Source organism: Notothenia rossii, assembly GCF_949606895.1.
Source record: "Notothenia rossii genome assembly, chromosome: 6".
Lineage (NCBI taxonomy): Eukaryota > Metazoa > Chordata > Actinopteri > Perciformes > Nototheniidae > Notothenia > Notothenia rossii.
The window spans coordinates 11,239,018-11,258,405 of record NC_136909.1 but is presented as its reverse complement, the minus strand read 5'-3'; the positions used below and the strand labels follow the sequence as shown (position 1 = coordinate 11,258,405).

The window sequence follows — 19,388 nt, the reverse complement described above, 5'->3', positions numbered from 1 at the left end:
GAGGCTATGGCCATATCTTTAAAACAACCGATAGTCAATATGATAATATTATTATTATTATAATGTCAGTCAATATGTGACCTGCTCCATCGAAATCAGTCGCATTGACCCGAAGACACATTTTGAGTTGTGTACACTGTTGGAAAGAGGAGATTCCTAGCTTTCTAATGATATCAGGATTGTTTTTGTACTCCAAATATTAAGCGAAATATGTCACATGATATAATGACTGTCACCGAGTAATCATTTTGAGAAGAAGGCCTTTGAAGTTTCCTTTTCTCTGGAATCCATCGATCTGATTGAGCAAATGATCAAAGTAGTACAGAGGGAAAATATTTTCATTTGGATTAATGTTCTGGGGGAAGCTCGCGAGTGTGTGTGTATTTTTGCATTTGTGTGTATTGTGTTTGTTTCCCGGGGAAAACACTCACGAGAAACACCGGCTGTTGCTATGCCTGCTGTGACCTCAAGTTACTCCGTTCTCCGCTTGTAATTATGCCGTTACAAGCTTCAAAGTTGTATTTATCATCTGAATTTGGCGAAACAAGTTTAATATTCTGAAAGCCAAGACTTTGTTTATCTGAAATGAGATGAAAACAAACTGTAACGGACCCTGCCGTGTTATCTATGATTACTATATGCCTTACATTCATAATTTCAGCGGAGGGGGTTAGGGGGGGCGCTGCGGAACAGCAGAGTGGCGAGTGAGAGCTGTCATCTTCCCTTTGCACGCTTCAAAAACGTATTTATCGTGTGATTTTGGTAATAAAAGTTATATATTCTGAAAGCCAAGACTTTGTTTATTTAAAATCAAACAAAACACCCGAACCCTGAAAAACTAGTTTTTTATGTAAATCCACGTTTATTTTGAAATGAGCCGTTGCAACTTCCGACTGATTTCGACAGAGCGGGTCACATATATCAATATTTGCTTGTTAAAGCCCCAAAATGATAATATGTTAACTCAATAACTGTACACCATTGTGGCACACAAACAAATATTGAATATAGAATTGCTAAGAAGGTGGCTTCAAAAATATGAAAGTGTCTAACTTCCAATTGTTTGTCACTGGCACCCCTGGAAAATCCACAGGTAAGTATGGCATACCGTTTCATTTCAATAAGAGACAAATGAGCATCAATGGAAAAAAATCTAACTATATAATTTGTGATAAATATCAGACTCTAATCGCACCATTAGTTTTGGTGCAATTAGTATTAAAAAGTGGCTCATTAATAATCAACAGTGTCAGCACTGATGTGGGGGTGTAGGTGTTCGTATGAGTGCGTATTGTGAATGTTTTATTTATTATCATGACTTGCTCTTATCTGTATTCAGTGATGTCATCTATTGTAAATATGTATTTTTTATTTTATGGTATAACAATGTCGTGGTACTTTTTTACCATTATCAGTGAAAACTAGCCTTTTGGTTAATTTGAGTACTTTGACATGTTTTTAATATGTTGATTAATGTACACTGTCCCTTGTTTTAAATAAATAATTTCAAATCAACCATCTCCTCAAACCCTGGGAACTCCAACTGACACACCATGTAGGGCGGGAGGGGAAGCAGTGATGGGCACATTTGCATGGGTCATAGCTGGGCGAGGCAGTATTATGTTTCTCACTTTCTTTCCATCAACGGGGAGAGAGTCATTCTTTTCACAGTCAATCTCTTCGCTTGTAGCCGAAAGCCGTGTTCAACCTACCTGTGGAACTGGTCATGGAAACGTTCACGGTGTCCTTGTAAGGTGTCTGCAGGGAGACCTGAAACCAACGACAAAGAACAAAGATGTTACGCTTCGAGATGAAAAAACAATCATCTTAAAATGTAGCCTTACATTACACTTTGAGCATTTATCCCGTGATGTTTAAGCTAGAAGGGAGCCGTTCTTACAGGCGTGCAGCTTGAAGAGCAGCTTGACGGTGAAGTGGTAGAGGTGACTGCAGTCCTGGACGACCTGTATGAGAGGAGCCAGGCGACACTGGCCTGATGTGAGGGTGGAGATGGCGATGGATGTGTTGAGCTGTCGGATCACTGGGAGGGAGATCAGAGACAGAAGCATTCAGTACACGTATCCCTTTGACAGTCACGGACAAAACAATCCGTTGTGAACGCTTTTAGTTTATTGAGATGCAGCACTACAAATAATTAAAAAGCCTCTCCTTCGTATGGGTGGGAGGGTTTGTGTTCAGCAAGGATACAAACATATTTAAACGGCAACCACTTTGTTGTTCTTTGATTAATGTTTTTTTTTTTTTTTTATACATTCCTGATATATCATATTATGTATGTTCATGTTTTGGTATCATTTAATGTTTGATTATTGGTGTAATGTTGAATGAAATTAAACCCCTACTGATTGAGTCAAAATAAAGTTATATAAAATAATAACACATTTAAAAAAAAAGCCTCTCCTGATGTTATTTAGTTCATTATGTAAATTCTGCTGAAAGGGCCACTCTTCCATTAAGTCAGAAACTGTTGAAGAGTGAGTTTTCACTTGTGTGTTCTCTTGTTACTCGAGTGGCTTGCTGACTGCTGAGGAAGCAACACACACTTTCAGCAACATGGGAACATTACTAAAGAGATTTGGTGCCTTACTCCAACACACAGTGCTGAGACTGAGAAACCTATAAGAGTACACTTCTTTCACGGTGCAGCTGAAAACCCTTTTTCTTTTAGACGTGACCCTGCAGGCGTGGGAGGAGCAGAGCACTGCAGGAAACAAACGTAATGTCCCATAATTGAAGGCATTTCCTCACCAGTTAAATCCTCATTTAGTCAGGAGCACATGAGTTGGAAATGGAACCAACTGATTTGTATCACTTTACAATAAAAAAAGACTGAAAACTGGGAGGACAAGAGGCGCTCACAATAACCCGTTCTTCAAAGGGCTCTTGTACATTAATAGATAATGTCAGCGGGTTGCAGCTTTCTACTTTAGCTCAAATTTCTTATCCGTGGAAGAGTAGGATGGGGGGGGAGGTGGGAGGAGGGGTTTCTTTTTTTTCACCTGTCTCGGCCAGCCTCAGCTCAGCGTCCAAGTAATCAAACACCTCCACTGTGAGCTGGAACCTGCAGGAGAGAAGTTGATACCTTCGTTAACACAGAGAAAGCCCACTAGGAAACAATGACCATGAGACCCTGTGTGGGGAAAAGAGCAGCAGGGCATGTAACAGTTAGTTTCTGTACGTGCTTTGGATGCCACTGGCTGTGCTTGTGACTAATCAGAAACAGGTAACGAGGAAATTGACTTGGTTTAATAATTATTTATAGATATACCAAAAACCTACATACAGTATATAGTGGACAAAATACTCAGAATAATACAATTAAATAAAATATGTGCATTGTTGTTGTGAAAAGTGGAAAGCTGTGCAGATATTAAGATGTAGCTGCTGGACAAAATGAGTAGAATTGAGCAGTAAATGCCAAACATACTTCTAGCAGTATTCGGTAACTCACACATTATTAACGTCGGTCCCTGCGATGCGCTCCAGGAGTTCATCTGATGCCTCCAGGTTCGGTAGGATTTCTGAATGCTGCAGAGGTACATTTTTTTTTAAGAGGTTTAAATCGAGGTGTAATTTCCTAACATTACGCAAAATCCTTCATCAAGCACCTAGCATACCTCGTGGTGTGTGACATGCGACAGAGGACACTCTTACCTTTGCATGAAACTCCATTTTTGTGCAGAGCAGTTTGGTATACAGAGCCACCAGCTGTCCGTATTTGTCATGGAGGTTGCTCTGGAAATCAAGGATTAAGCACAATTAATACAAATAGGAAAGAAAATCTATCGATTCTCGCTTGAAAGGATATCAAATGTATTCAAGTTATTTTTAAAACCTGTAAATACTCACCCATAGTTTCCCGATTTCAACTAAAGAACTGTGATGCCTCATGCAGTCTTGTAGAACCTGTAGGATGAGCATAAATGTGAGGCTTTTAGAACAAACCCTGAATCTGGAGATAATAATAGTAAGCCACTTTAGACTAGATTAAAAAAAAAACTGATGAAAAATGACAAATTGTGAAAAAAAAGACAATATTAATTCAATAGTGACATCAATGCAGGGTTTCACTGCTTTTTGATTAGATCACACCCACAAATTGCACAATTATTTTTCTCAGCTCTATGTTGAACTGATGCTTTTGTAACAGTCTTTGATCACTCCACAACTCCTTGGAGCAATAGACGGTAATATACAGTAAGAAAAGAGAACTTGGTGTCGTACGTTTCGGTGTCCGTCTCGCAGGACTTTGTGCAGAACGCTGCAGAACTTCCAGCTGAGGATGGAGCTGCTGGCCAGGGGGAAGCCCAGGGCGTAGGACCAGAAGGTGTAGGCTCCCTTCTCCCTGTAAGTCCCCAGGATGATTCCTGTTGGCGTGTGGTTAAGGAAGTACAAACTATCAAAGGACGGCTACTTATTTAACACACAACACGGGCCATATCCCACACAATGTCCCACTGGACTTTAACACCCCCACACACTCAGATACTCAAATCCAGCAGCAGACACTTTTTTGCTATGGACAGTCTTTCACTAATGTACATTCCCAAAGATATTGAAGTGACTGTTATTTTGTATTTATTGATTGTTGTGTTTTTGTATCTTAATGTGTGCACATGTGTCTGTTGATTGTGGATATATAGGATATACATATTTTTATACATAATTGTTTCTTTTATATTTCGGGATTGTGGGAAACGGTATTTCGATCTCTCTGTCTGTACACACAAACTGAAAGATTGTCAATAAAGTTGACTTTGACTGCAGCCATGTCTCAATTAATTGAAAACAAAGGCCAGGCTAGGTTTCCATAATAAAACTTATGAGTAATGGCAGGTAAGCTTTTGTAATACTCCATCCATTATGTTATCCTCGTCGGACACATTATTCTTAAATGGTAACCACATTCCCATCCCTTTGACATCAACATCCAATAAAATTGCCTTTTTCTCCCTGTAGCGTCCACTTAGTTAAGGCTTTTGAATTATGCTACCTGTTGTTGTAGGCTACCCCAACAGTGTGTTCAATAAGTAAATTCATCACATTTTAGAAAAACGTTCCCCAAATGATAACGCCTCTACTGTGCTGACATTTCACTCTATTAAGGTAATCAATTACCAAATCAATCTGAAAAGATAGACACTTATAGGCTAGGAAAGTCTTATATATGACTGACTTAAAAAATAAAAATAAAAGGTTGTGATGTAACGGGAGTAGCACACAATACTGATCTAAACAGAACAGAAAAACTCCACTATTTAAAAAAAGAGGATACGTCGAACATGTTTCTCCTTCACAGGCGTCTCAGCGGAGGTGATGGCCTTGCTGATGCTGCTCAGCTGAAAGGAGACGAAGAGGAGAGTTAGATCTTGTACAGTTTGCATTCTCCACCCACACAACCCTCGTTCGTAGGGCTTACAATGAACCACACAACAAATTCAAAGGGCATGAGAAGTTAAATAAAGATCACGGGGCAAACGATTGATAACAGGCGGCTCAGCGATGTCGGGAAGGAATCAGAGAAACAACGTGTCGGCACTCTGTACACACAGCGCTGTGCACAGCCAGCACCTGCTCCCATATCGTGGTTAGCCGTATTCAAATGACAAACAAATGCAGTAATTTAACACAATGGAGAGATAACATTAGGGATGTTTACTACAATGAAGTTATAACAGATGTTTTCATGAGTAAATAAATCCACTTTCTATGATCTAAGAGAAGAAAATCATGTGGTATCCCTTTGTTTCTTCTCAATCACTAACATCTTGATTAAGATATGAATCACACCTTGTTTTTCCAATACTGCTTACCATGCCTCTAACCTTACTTTCGTAAAAAGAAAATGAATGTTTGTGCTGTTAACCTTGGTGTCTCGTTAGCTACGTGAGCTCAAAAGACAAGCCCTGTGTCTAAAAGATAACATCACATAAATAATCCTTCTGGTAATGAGAGCGGGACAGAGCGTCATCAGAGCCGCAGGCCACAACCCGTCCAGCAGGTAGAACAAGTGTCTCTGAAACGGAGCAGGAAGCGAGAGACGGAGAAACACACACCGTCTCTTCCCTTGTAATGCGTGTCCCCGAGGAGATTCACTTATTTCAATGAACCTCAGATAAAGTGCAACACAGCCCACGGGGCAATATGATCACTGCCTGGTGTTCAGGTTACACTGCAGAGCGCTTATCATGGTTGTTGGAGCTATACATTGATTTCTATTATTCAAGTTAAACATTTATTTAGTCTTTATGCTTTTATTTTTGATTTATGGTAGTTTGGATAGCTGGTGATAATGTATGTATTGATGACAGGTGGTTGTGGGATTGTCTCACCAGCATATGAAAAAAGTATATCATTAGTAGATATATATATTATTCAAAAGTATTTGGGGGTAATGTAACTCAGGTTGATAGCATTTCGCTTCCTCTTCCATTAAGCCGATTTCAATCTGTGCCTGACTACACTGCAGAGGAATGTAGAACAACATTACACCGACAAAACATTCTTTACCAGGATGTTGCCTTTTGGGATCCTGTAAGACTCCCCAACGCAAAACAATTACATGATGATCAAAGCTGCAGCTAGACCGCACATTTACCCCGGACTAATAACAACAACGCCCACTTCTAAATCGGGCTTAAAAGCTGATTGGCTGGCCCCGCCTCGAGTCACAATTCAATGCTTTGTGTTGTCTGAGGATAGTGGTGTTGCAATCAAACCGACCCTAGTTTTCACAATAGTCCCAACATGCAAAACTGTGATCATTTTTGAACAGAGGTACTCAAGTTTATACTTGAACAATTTTGTTTACAACTAACCATAATATTCAAATCAGCGTTTCCGCCAGGGGGGGGCGTCTTGCCGTCATTTGACGCCTTTATTCAGCTCGGAACGCCCTGAACTCGAGCCGAGGGCGTCCAAAAAAAAAAGAGAAGAAGATCGAGAGTTTTTATCGCTTGATATGACAAAAAGCAAAAAGGACAAGGACATCCCTCTGTTGGAGGGGCAAAGGAGTCTGGTGGGATTATTGTCGCCGCCAGCAAAGCAGGTTCCTGTGACGGAAAGTGTCCTGCCGGCGAGCCTTGGCGGGGGGTGCTAGTGGAGCACGCGCGTGAACTGCGAGCGGCGGAGCCTCGCAGCGGCAAAACTGAGGCTCCGTGGTAAACTGTGGTAAAATGAATTCCCATCACTAATACATAAAGAGATAGTATCTATAAGGGACGGCTCAATTCAAAATTCAAGTCACGGGACACGACGTCACACAAAAATAGACAGAACGCAGATATACAAATGTAAAGATTAATTACTTTAATATACCAATAGAGATAGCGATAATATATGTATTACAAATTAATTTGGCTGAAGAAAAGTGAAAATCTGATATGGTGATATGCTCTTTGTACTTAACACATCTATTGAGGAACATAGTGCCTCAATAATCCAGCAAGCCAGCTTCAACATCACAGCATTACTGAAGAGACCAACCCAAGAAGCAATAAAACAACCACATCTTCAAAAATAACTTTCCTGTATCTAAACTCTCCTTGAGTGGGTAACCATAATATGTGGTTGAAGTTGCACATACCAATACATGACAGCATTACACTCTGGATCTTGGGTCCTACCCTGAAACACCGGCTTATACTGTACATCCACGTCACACTTTTGAAACATAATCACATATCAGTGAGGCTCCTAATCCAACAGAAACCTGTTTAATACATAACAAACCGTGGGAGTCGCCCCTAAACCCAGATCCACACACACACAGAACCACCAGAACATACATGGTGATCACAACAAAAGAGCGTCTGTGTCGTTCAGAGTGAGAGAGGGGTGTCCTGGTTAATAGGAGACTCCCCCTCTGACGCAAATGAACTGCTAGCTGCTCGTTTACACAGGGCAAGAGCAACGAGCTAACATGGAGGCCCGGGTGACAATGAGGGGTTTGTTGGGGGAGGAAGGCCCGACAGCTGGGGAAGAAGATTGGGTTGGATGGGGGCCGTGCTCTGGCACACAGAGCCTGGCACTGAGGCCTGGACAGATGGCCGCTGAGCAGGGAGGCTGCAGGGAGACGCTCATACATTCAGAGCGGCCATCAGTCAGAGAGCGAGGAGCGAGGACAGGGGAGAGTGACACAGGACAAGAGGTCGAGGGTGATCAAACACTACACTGTTAATGTGTCACAGTACGCATCACCACCACCAGCGAGTGTGCTGTGTTGCCACAAGGACGTCAAAGATAATGCCACACACGTTTCACAGGCTGCCTTATTTCCTCTCGGCAATATCACAAAAATCAGATCCATCCTGACAAGGGCTTTACGAAAACAACGTAATCGAAATATAACGATTATTTTTTATTTTTTTATTATTGGTTTTTCAGTTGAGTTATACTTAAAGTTCAGGGTAATCAACTGTTCAAAACATACTGTTCAAATGTTTTTTCTCCAATAAATTGATGTTTTCAAAGTAAATCGACAATCGTGATATCAATTATTGACCCAAATAGTCGAGATTATGATTTTTGCCATAATCGAGCAGCCCTAATCCTGACTCAAAAGGAAGCAGAAAAACTCATTCATGCTTTTATTACTCTGCTTTAAGACTCCCTTTCATCAGGCGGCCCCATCACATCCATTCAAAATGTTCCACTGGTCCAAAATGCTGCAGCCCGTCACATTAACGAAAGCATGGAAAAAGGACCAGATCACTCCAATTTAAGCATCTCTGCACCAGGATCCCAATCGAATTTGAAACTTGTTTTGACTTACAAAGCACTAAATGGAAAGGCACATTAATACCTCAAATATATTTTAATCCCCCATTGCCCCTCTTGGGCATTACGCTCCCAGAGTGCAGGTCTGTTAGTGGTTCCCTGAGTCCATAGATCAAGAGTCAGAGCATTCAGCTACCAATTTGCCTTTCTCTGGAACAACTCATGTTTTTAAATCAGGGAGGCAGACATTGTCCAAACTTTTAAGAGTTTGTTGAAGACCTTGCTTTTTAATAAATCCTATAGTTAGAGCTGTTTTAAGAATACCCTATGTTTGTCCTCCTGAGTCCTACATTTTATGGGATTTTTTCTATTGTTTTAATGTATTTCACATACTATTTTGTGGTTTTATTAATTTCTTGAAATTGTATTTACACTGTCCACTATGTTTGTTAATCTGTATAGCCCACTGAGACCAACGTGTTTTGTGATTTTGGGCTATATGAATACATTTTGATTTGATTTGTTGGAGGACTTCAGTGTACGCAACTTGCCCTTGCTCCTTGTAGTGGGAAAGTAATGGGCAACGTCTGCATGGAGAGCTTCAACGATTAGTCGAATAATCTTTTAATCTAACGACAGAAAAATCAGCAACTACTTTGATAATCGAGTAATCGTTACAATTATTTTTCATACAATTAAACTAAATATCTCTGGGTATTCGACTGACAAAACAAGGTATTTAAAGACTTGGTCTTCAAGAAACTGGGTTAAATCGTTTTTCACCATTTTCACTGAACGAATAAATTGTTGTTCTAGTTGCGCTGTACACTTTTATATTTATCAAACACGTGTAACTTTAGAATCACAATATTATCGCATACTTGCCAATATCAGAAAAGCCCAATCAATTCTTTAATTGCCTCAAGATTTAAATAACTACCGTTATACTCATCTTTTCACAATAACTCACAAAAGCACCACAAAAGGCTCACTATCAAGACTCACATCAGTGTACACGCAGCTCACACACAAACACAGATACCCTTTCCTCAGTGCCACGGTCAAAGAAAAGTCATATGAAATCCAAAACTTTTTTACTAACAGAGCAATTCGGTCCAAACGCTGCAGACATGCTGACACTGTCGACTGGCCAATGAGTTTATGCTGCATCTGGTTAAAGCGTCAGTAAATCCTCTGACAAGCAGAGAGGAGAAGTGAGAGGGAGGGAGAGCCTGGACTAATCTGGCCATAAGCTCCACTGCCAGCTAGCATTGCATTACTGAAGCCTCGACACCCACAGTCTACACCCCTCCTACGGTCTATGTGTACTATCTGTTTCTGTCTTATTCTGTTGCTGCTTTAACACCTGCATTTCCCTAAGGGGATCAATAAAGGTCCATCGTATCCTTTCCTACACACCTCCAACTTTGAGGCCTCACTGCCTTACCTTGTCACCTTTGCCTTTCAGCAGCGTGTCCATGTGCTTGGACATCCTGGTGTGGCACAATGTGTGGAGTTAATGAAGTCAAAGCACCAACCCCACACCTGAGCTGATCTCACTGCACATAATGCTTCAAGGCAGGAACACTTATTGCAGGTCCTTATCAGCTTAATTCAACAGACTGCTGCTCTGCTCGGGCTGACAAGGTCACAAACAGACTTTAGCAGAGCTCACCCCTTATAGCTAGCTACCTGTGCTAACAATTCACCTCACCAGTGTTTTGAATCCATGACTAAAGTAGCAGAGTTGCTGCTGTCCAATAGTCTTTTTTGTCAAGACTAACTAAGTGAAATGTCCAGGAAGTATCCAAGTAGCAGCCATGATAAAGGATGGGTCTCTCTCTTAATGCTACCGAAAGGTGCTTCAATGCTTACTTTATTATCTTATGTATCATAGGGTACTACTGGAAGACCCTTCATTAAAAGGAAAGGAGATTATGCCATCCCACAATTCCTTGCAGCAGCAGCAGCAACATTGAAAGAAACGACCAGGTTCCTTCTAAGGAAGTGCGCTTCTGTTTTGTACAAGAATCCTTAGTTGAATTTTACAATATTGAGTTTATAACTTTCTTCATTTTGAATGTGTCGCTTAAAAATCAAATCAAATACACAATTGTATAAACGTCCTATTGTGTTGCTCCTCTTATACTGCTACTTTGTCCCTTTGCTAATTAACCTGCGCAGGCTCTCCCACATCAACGAAGGGAATAATCCTATCAAACAAGTGCACACTGTGCCCAAACATAGAAGCACTCTTGCAGCCCAGAAAACACACCGGGTGTACAGTTTGTAATAACTGGATTTTATGTGAAAAGTGAAATAAATAGATTTTTGATACATTTTCAATTGAAAATGTGAAGAATGGTGCGGACACTATGATTCCCTCTCAAAATAGAGAATAATTTCGCAAATTCATTTGTTTTCAATGTTCAGCCCTACTCAGAAGTAAGAACTTGCCTTCGAAAAGACACACCTGGATATTTGCGTGCTTTGAAAACCCGTTCAACCACCTACAAATATTGCAACAGCTACAATAGAAACACAAATAATATACATAGTATGGCATCATAGCTCGTCCTGTCAAATCTGTGTATTCCGGTCAAGTTTTTGAAATATGTCCGCAGGGCTGAATGTATGCATTAGAAAAATGAATGGCAGAACAGACAGAGGTCAAGTCTTATTAATTGGGTTATCTCCAAGTTAATTATTAATTCTGCATCCCCTTAAATATTGATGAAAAAATAAACTGTTCTTTAGCAACCAGACCATTTTAGGGCCAGTTGGCAGAGCTGGTTATTTAGCTCATGCTTCACATGACGGCCCAAAACACAGACCATGTGATTAATGACAGTATTGATGACCACTTTGTGTTCAGCATTGGTCTATTTACCTGGAAAGTAAAAGGACAACATGGGCATGATGAGCGAGTGTTTTGTAAATAATGCATGAGCATTACGTATATTTGCGCTATAAATATTTGAATCCAAAACAAACATTTATATCGATCATGAAAATGATAGAATTTGTAAAGCTTGAATCTCTTTTTTGGTTATTGACAAATGTTACAAACTTGCTGCTTAAACAAAGTCTTTACTTAAAAGGTAGGGTAGTTAAGAATGGAGAAACCAGCTCGAGTGCGCTAGAATTTGAAAGTACGCAACGGAAAATAATCTGCCCTTTCCTTCAGACTTCCTCACAGAGCCCCTCCTCCAACACACACGAACGCGCACATGACCAATGAGGGCACGAGATAAGTTTGTGCACAGATGGAAGGCTGACAGGCAGGTAGACCATCCAGTTATTTTAGCCGGGCCGGCTCAGATGATTGGTCGTGCTTTTTACAGTGCCATGGCTTCCACAGATGAAATGTTTTTATGTATTTATTGTCAAAGCATTTAATGGATTCATTGCTATCGGGATGTTAACCTGTTTAGCCCGAGAGGACCTTAATCTGGGTCCTGCGGGTAGTTTGTTCACGAAACTGTGTCTCAGGGCTTCTTAATATTTAAAAACCTCTTAATGTGTCATACCCATTTAACGGGAAGAAACTCAGCTAACTGACAATACGAACCATTTTTAGCGAAACAAAAACACAAGTCTCACAAAATGAGCCCTGAGCGAAGAAATGCTAACGCACTTAGCACAGAACTCAAGGTAAAAATACCCTTATTACTTATCATAACTGCACATACAAGATATCAGATTCTATAATCCAATGTGTCTGTGTCAGTTTTAAATGATTACTGATAATACATAATTCTATTTTTATGTCAAAAACGGAGATTTCATATTAGCTGCTAATGAAAGCCACCAGAGTGTATCGCATCTTCCGGTTCAGGGGCATTCTCGCTACGCATCACTCATTCACCAATGGGTAATGCAGAGCTCCACATCATAAATGGCCCGCTGGCCCGGAAGCACTATTTAAACACCCCGGGCCAGCATAACGTACTTTCCACTTGCCCGCTCGGGCCACTAAAAAGACTGTTTAAAAAAAAAATTGTTCCTGTGGTATCGCTATTTTGACTAGCAATTTTTTTTAATTGTTTCGTTTATTAACGCTACAACATAGCGTTTTGTGAGTCGCTTGTCGTTGTTGGGTGAAAAGCAAACAGTTGTTTGCTGCGGAGCGCAGAGCGAGCAGGCTCCCGTGAGTAGGCTATCGCGCCACCTAACCTTTCGCCAAAATGTTTTTAATACCAGCGGTAACCGGCCGAGCGCCGGTCAAAAAACTATCTTCAAATAAAAGAAAGTCACCGGAGTTAAAGGAGAGTGACAGGGAGCATGAGAAGAAGAGGGAGAGAAAGTTTCAGCCAGCTTGATCGATGGAGTTGGCTTCTAGTGGCGCAGTGACGCGTCCTAAAACCCTTTTATAATCTATCGATTAGATTTATGATTATAAAATTATAAAAGTAGGGTAGACATGTGGAGATTATCCGGCTGAACAAAACGTGCATTTATCAAACAGGTTCGTTTTCCACAGACCTTATTTCCAGCTATTTTCCAAAACCCTGTGGAGGAATCCCATTGCTTTTTTGTCGAGGGAATCAGCAGCTAACTTACTGGTTTTAGGACGCGTCACTGGCTGCACCTCTCAATATGATGCCAATATAAACAAGGTCTTCCGTCGGCTCTATACATCAATGCCGACCAATGCTGACAAGTGAAGAGTAGAAAATATAAAGGTCTTCGCTATAGGGAAATGTCCCATTAGGATAATGAAGGTTCTAATCTAATCCATTACATTTCTAACTCCTAATGACAGGAATGCAGAAAGTGCAATACAAATAATAATACTCATAATAATAGCAGACATTTTTTAACAATGACCACAATATCATTATTTTAATAAACCAAATATGAACAATTGAGGGAAATGAGGAATAACTGATTATTCAAATGTTGTAGTACAAGTAGTAATGTAGTTATTGCATAAATTACTATTGCAACAAATGTGTTAATTTTCTTCATTATTAGTCGATTTTGTTTGGACGAATGCTCCGGGCCAGTGGTTACAATGGTGGGGCCAGTGATAATACAATTCCACCGGCCCGGAGGGCCAGTGGCATTTTACCCTTAATGTCTACCCCTGGTAATGTTTAGATGGATTTTAGGAACTTCCCCTCGATTCTATTGGCTCTAACGGTCGAAAAGAGATGTCAATCATCAACATCGAACGAGGGGGGCCAGAGATATGGAAAATGCACCCAAATGACCCCAGAAGTGTTTTGTTTTTTACTAAATCTCTCTAAAAATGTAAAATGTCACTTGTTTTGCATCAATCTTGATACAGAGTACTTATATGTTATAGTTTGGATTCCTAAAGCTTTTAGTCTACTATCCCATCATTCAAGGGTGGTTTTCTCTATAAGTATCTTTTTTTTTGGACGGACACTATCATTTAAAAATGTTTACCATGTTCAATCTGAATTTACTTTAAAATAAAAAAAATCTATATTGATTCTGACTTTTCTACTTCCAACTCACAGTTTTATCATTGCTTTGAGAAAAAAGATGATTAATTTACCCCTTTTGGAAGTGAAGATACAGTCATTTGTTCTGGGAATGTCATTTTCGAGCCTGAGACCTGAAAAACAGGCTCCGGGCTGAACTGGTTGAGAGCATTCAATCGAATATAACAAAAAGTGTTTCTGAAGTGAATTACCTACCCCACCTTTAACACATCAGCCTCTCCTGTTTTCAGTGTGAAACCATCATGACCAACATGCTTTTAATTCTCTCAACTCCCACTCTGTGTTTACGCTCCGGTACTCCCATCCCCCTCCACTCTCTCATGGGCGCTCACTGGGGCAACAGCGAGGGAAAGCAAACATTATACACACACACACACACACTGACACACAGGACGCTGTGTGAGACGTTTCACCTTGGTACCGAGGTCGACATAAAGAGGAGAGAGTGGAGCGACAGTGAGGACTTTCAGTCCTGCATGAATCAGCAGTACTCAGAAACTCTATGAAGAGAGGAATATATGATAATACAATTTCTAATACAGGAATATAGAGGCTCCTCAGACACACAGAATAGCTAGGGTTGCAACTACATACTATATTCAATATATATTCAGTGGCTGATTGTTTTTCTACATGCATTGAGTCTTCGAATGTCTGGTTTCTAAATCTCAAAATATATTCAGTTTCATACAATATGTAACAGAGAAAAGCAGGAAACCTCGATATCTGAGAGGCTGAAAGTAGCATTCACTGACAATTTCACTTGAAAGTTTACAATTCAGTCGATCGACTTATCGATTAGTTGACTTATAGCTGTAGTTCTTACAGCTGGCTCATCAAACCAGGTTACAATTAAGTTGCATTTTTTCATTTTAAAACTGCTTTTTACTTTAAAGGTGGGGTAGGTAAGTTTGAGAAACCGGCTCGCGATACACTTTTTGTTATATTCCATGGAATGCTCTTAACATCCCGATAGCAATGAATATCTGAAGTGCTTTGACAAAAAAATCCATTAAAAAATGTCACCTGTGGAAGCCGTGGTACTGTAAAAAGCACGACCAATCATTTTAGCCGGCCCGGCTAAAATGACTGGATGTCCTACCTGCCTGTCAGCCTTCCATCTGTGCACAAAATTATCTCGTGCCCTCATTGGTCATGCGCGCGTTCGTGTGTGTTGGAGGAGGGGCTCTGTAAGGAAGTGGCAGATTTGTTCCGGCTGTGTATTTTCAAATTCCAGCGCACTCGAGCTGGTTTCTCCAAAATGACCTACCCCACCTTTAAAGCAACTAGTTCAGCAGTTGAGACTCCACATCCACTAAACTCCTTGAAGTGAAATGTAAACAAGTTGGCAGTAAAGAGCCGTACAATAATCAGGAGTCATATACTTCCTCATACTGCCTCCTCATTTGCATATTTCCCTGTGGGTTCATTCAGCTGAGCAGTGGCACCCGAGTAGTTCAGATAAACAAGATCAAGTGCTGAAAGCGGTTAATTATACTCTGACCACAATACTCTGAATATGATATGAGAATTAAACTAAGCTTTGAAGCATGTTCTTAACACACAAGATTCCTTGTTGTACCATTGTTGAACTGCATCAAACTAGGAAGGCAACACTTTTAAAATCATAACTGTGCCTACTCTTGTTTTTGCTAAATCAACAAATATTACGCTGCCACATTAAACAAGTCAACTACACAAAAGAAAAATGCAGTCTAGTAGACTAGGGGAAAGAAAGGAGTAGGAAAGACAATCAGCTCCACCGCTCTACACGTGCTGCAAAAGCAAATAAAGCCCTGACGGAGGAGTACACACCCAGCGAAGGAAAAGCTCAGCCCATTTTAGATAGCATAATACTGGAAGTGTTGTAACTCCCGGACAGCTGTTCAACGGTTTGTTTAGTTACTCAACCACGTTTCAATCTCATGCTTCTAAGTCAGACGGGGTGTGTGCTTCACTTGAAGCAGCAGCTCCCTAACAAGGGGGTTCATCTCAGTCACAAATGATGTATCTTGATTCTGGTAAAGAGGAGTATAACGTTTTTACTTGGCAGATGACTGCAGTGAGGTTACAGCCAGAAAACACAAAAGCACCTGTTGTTGCATGAAGAATAAAAAAAAAAAAATCTCATTCATTTAGAGGAGAAACAAAGGAAACTGAATAATATTTCTGAGTACGTACTCCACCAGGGTAACACTATCTCAAAGTTAATGTGATTCCTGGGTGTTTGCTCAACAATGAGGCTGTTAAAGGCAGGGAAACTGATGTCTGTAAGGGAGGAAAGGTGGACAAACAGGAAGGACAAGATCAGCATGATATCAATGGACAAGCTTAAAAAAGGAATGAATGGTGTGACTATTGAAAAGCGCCGCACAACATGGTTGGATTTCAATCTTAATGTCAAAGATGTGTCTATATTAAGGCTGCGACAAAATGCTTCAATGCTAGAATCTTTCAGAATGGACAATTCATACCGTCTCTGAAACAGTTTCAAATGAAAATGGGGCTAATGTTCAGTTTCACAAGGAAACACAGTACAGATAGACACTGTCTATCCTTGTGTTGCAAAAATCAACCGCTTATTGAAATGAGTTGCCCTATTAAAAACACTTGAAGGGTCAAAAACTAGTTTGTGATTGTATGTAGCCTAAAGGCCTCCATATTTCAAACATTGAGGGCAAAAATTGCCCATAACTGACCAGTGATAATACATGTCTTTCCTACCCTGTCTAAGACGTATTAAAAGAAGAACACATGCACCTGCATTTTACTTGTGTTGACACTCATTACTGTGACTTTAACTATCATAACTAAATGTCTAACCCTTAACTTCATAGTAACTTGAAACCAAGTCTGAACCCCAAAACAGGCCTTTTAAGATGTGTCTAAAGTAAGGACAGGCCAAAGATCCTCACTTTCGAAAGATGTCTTCACTTTCAAGGTCTCAAACTCATGTTGGTTCTCACAAGGTTAGTTGGAGAGGTGGAAGAAGTACTCAGATCTTGTACTTGAGTAAAAGTAAAAGTACCAGAGTGTAGAAATACTCTGTTAGAAGTAAAAGTCCTGCATTCAAAATGTTACTCAAGTAGAATAACTAAAGTATTAGCATCAAAATATACTTAAAGTACAAGTAAAAGTACTCATTATGCATATGGTCCATTTCAGAATGATATATATTATGTTTGGACTATAATGATTGATGTATGAAAGTGTTTATCAAAGAGGTTAAAAGGTGTGAGTGAGTTTTTATGCTGCTTGTGAATGTTACTCCAGGTGTAACTAAAGTCATAAAGATAAGGTAAAATCCCACTATTTACCTCTGAATTGTTGTGGGGTAGAAGTACCAAGCAGCAACACATTTAAATACTCGAAGTAAAGTACATCACAATACATACCGTATATAGTAGGCCTACAGCACTTGAGTAAATGTACTTCGTTACTTTACTGATAGTTGTACAAGCACAATCACACACACACACACACACACACACACACACACACGCAATATTCAGCTTCACGGCATACCTAGCAGCAACTGGGCATTTGTTGTCAAGTAGACAGACGCCTTCGACACATTTAATTCACATTTCAAACATTAAACTCCCAGGTCCGGGTGTTAATTGGAAACGTGGCCTATGCGGTAGGATACACTGGCTGTGAGCACCGCGCACAAACACATATATAGTCCCCCGGTAAAGCCACAGCAGCAGGCCCGAGTAAAATAAAGGTTGTCACCCCAAAGAGAGCATTGAATGTCTGATATTTCTTACCTGCTGCTTGTCAAAATGCTCCCTCTCCGCTCCAAGGTTGGCTTCAGTCCGCCGGCTCTTCACCCGTGTGGGCACCTGTCTAATGCTGTTCATCCTGGAGCTCGGACAAGGACAGTCTCAGGGAGAACAAAATAGATAAAGACACGAAAACACGTCCAGGCGAGAGGAAATATTAGAGCACTTTCGCACTAACTAGAAAGGGACATGTCCTGTGTGTTCATCGCTGGTGATGCACCACGGCTGATGAGGAAGAGCAAAGTGAATGCCTCATGCGTTACGGCGGCGGAGGGATACGCCCCCAAGGTGGAGGACATGATGCATCATCGTGTCTCCTGCCGCCGACATCCTCCTAAACACACACACGTCTAAATGTTTCCATTACATCGCAGATAAGTGTTTTTAAAACAGCAATTATCTTAATAAATCGTGCTGTTGTTTAGTATGTGTGTTTCTATTCCTGGCTCAGCAGCAGGCAGTGACGTCATCACCTCAATGAAATCAAGTAGTGAAGGTAAATAAAGAAGGATATCAAATCAGATTGTAATCAGGGGATGTGCATGATCGGCCTGTACGGAGGGACGGCCCTGCATATAAAGCATCGTTTCATCCACCATATTTTTTATTTATTTACTTAAGAAGGGACCATGCACATTCATTAACACAAGGTAAACTTTAAGCAAAGGTAGAAACCATAGGTAGAAACCCATGAGCAGAAATGTGTTTTAATCAACAATGTGATGACATTAAGCAAACTCAATAATACTTTTTAATGCATTTAGTGGGCAAACAATATTGGTAAATCTTCTTAAATTAAATAAACAACAGTCAAAATGTATTTTTAGGTAGACTCAGGGAAGGAAACAGGATATAGAAAGTGAATGAAGGCAGATCAATGTGTGCAAATGGCAAACACATCACTAAAAGTCTTATAGATCTATTTTTTCTCAAGTGAACATAAACCTGAATGTGTTATTTTATAATACGTTTTTTTTTTTAAAAGGTTGTGCCTCTACTCGACTTGGCTGACTAACCACAAGACTTGAGGAACGTGGAATAACCCGTTTTGTTTGCTGTTTCCTTCATCTTTTATCCTGTCACAGCTTCAGCCACTTTCAATACAAACTTTTAACATAAAAATCTAATCAACAATCAAGATACAAAGTCAATAGGCCTACATTTGACAGGTGGGAAATGTAGTTTATTCCTCACCCACTCACCAAGAGCAGCTGTGACACCTGAATAAGAAAACTAACACTTCTGTTGTTTGTTTATTTTAGGCTCTGTCTGCATTTCAAGGTTGTAGGACTGGAATTTCATGTCCGTTGCAGCGGGTGGAGCGGTGACCATGATGTTTTGTTCCCAAATATGCAGGTGAAGAAAACACAAGGGCTGATGGGACAACAGG

The 19,388-nt window shown here is 40.3% G+C and overlaps 1 protein-coding gene across 1 annotated transcript in view; it reads right to left on the bottom strand.

Moving 5' to 3' along the window:
- hip1rb (huntingtin interacting protein 1 related b) overlaps positions 1-18,324 on the bottom strand; it is a 28,554-nt gene extending 10,230 nt beyond the window's left edge. Inside the window, exons 1-9 of the mRNA XM_079686680.1 lie at positions 17,984-18,324; positions 5,297-5,360; positions 4,246-4,388; positions 3,871-3,927; positions 3,676-3,756; positions 3,473-3,549; positions 3,021-3,082; positions 1,901-2,041; positions 1,713-1,770 (exon numbers count right to left, since the gene is read on the bottom strand). Coding sequence (XP_079542806.1) covers positions 1,713-1,770; positions 1,901-2,041; positions 3,021-3,082; positions 3,473-3,549; positions 3,676-3,756; positions 3,871-3,927; positions 4,246-4,388; positions 5,297-5,360; positions 17,984-18,076 — 776 coding nt within the window. The 5' untranslated portion in view covers positions 18,077-18,324. The remainder of the gene's footprint in view (positions 1-1,712; positions 1,771-1,900; positions 2,042-3,020; positions 3,083-3,472; positions 3,550-3,675; positions 3,757-3,870; positions 3,928-4,245; positions 4,389-5,296; positions 5,361-17,983) is intronic.
- Positions 18,325-19,388: the final 1,064 nt, after the last annotated feature.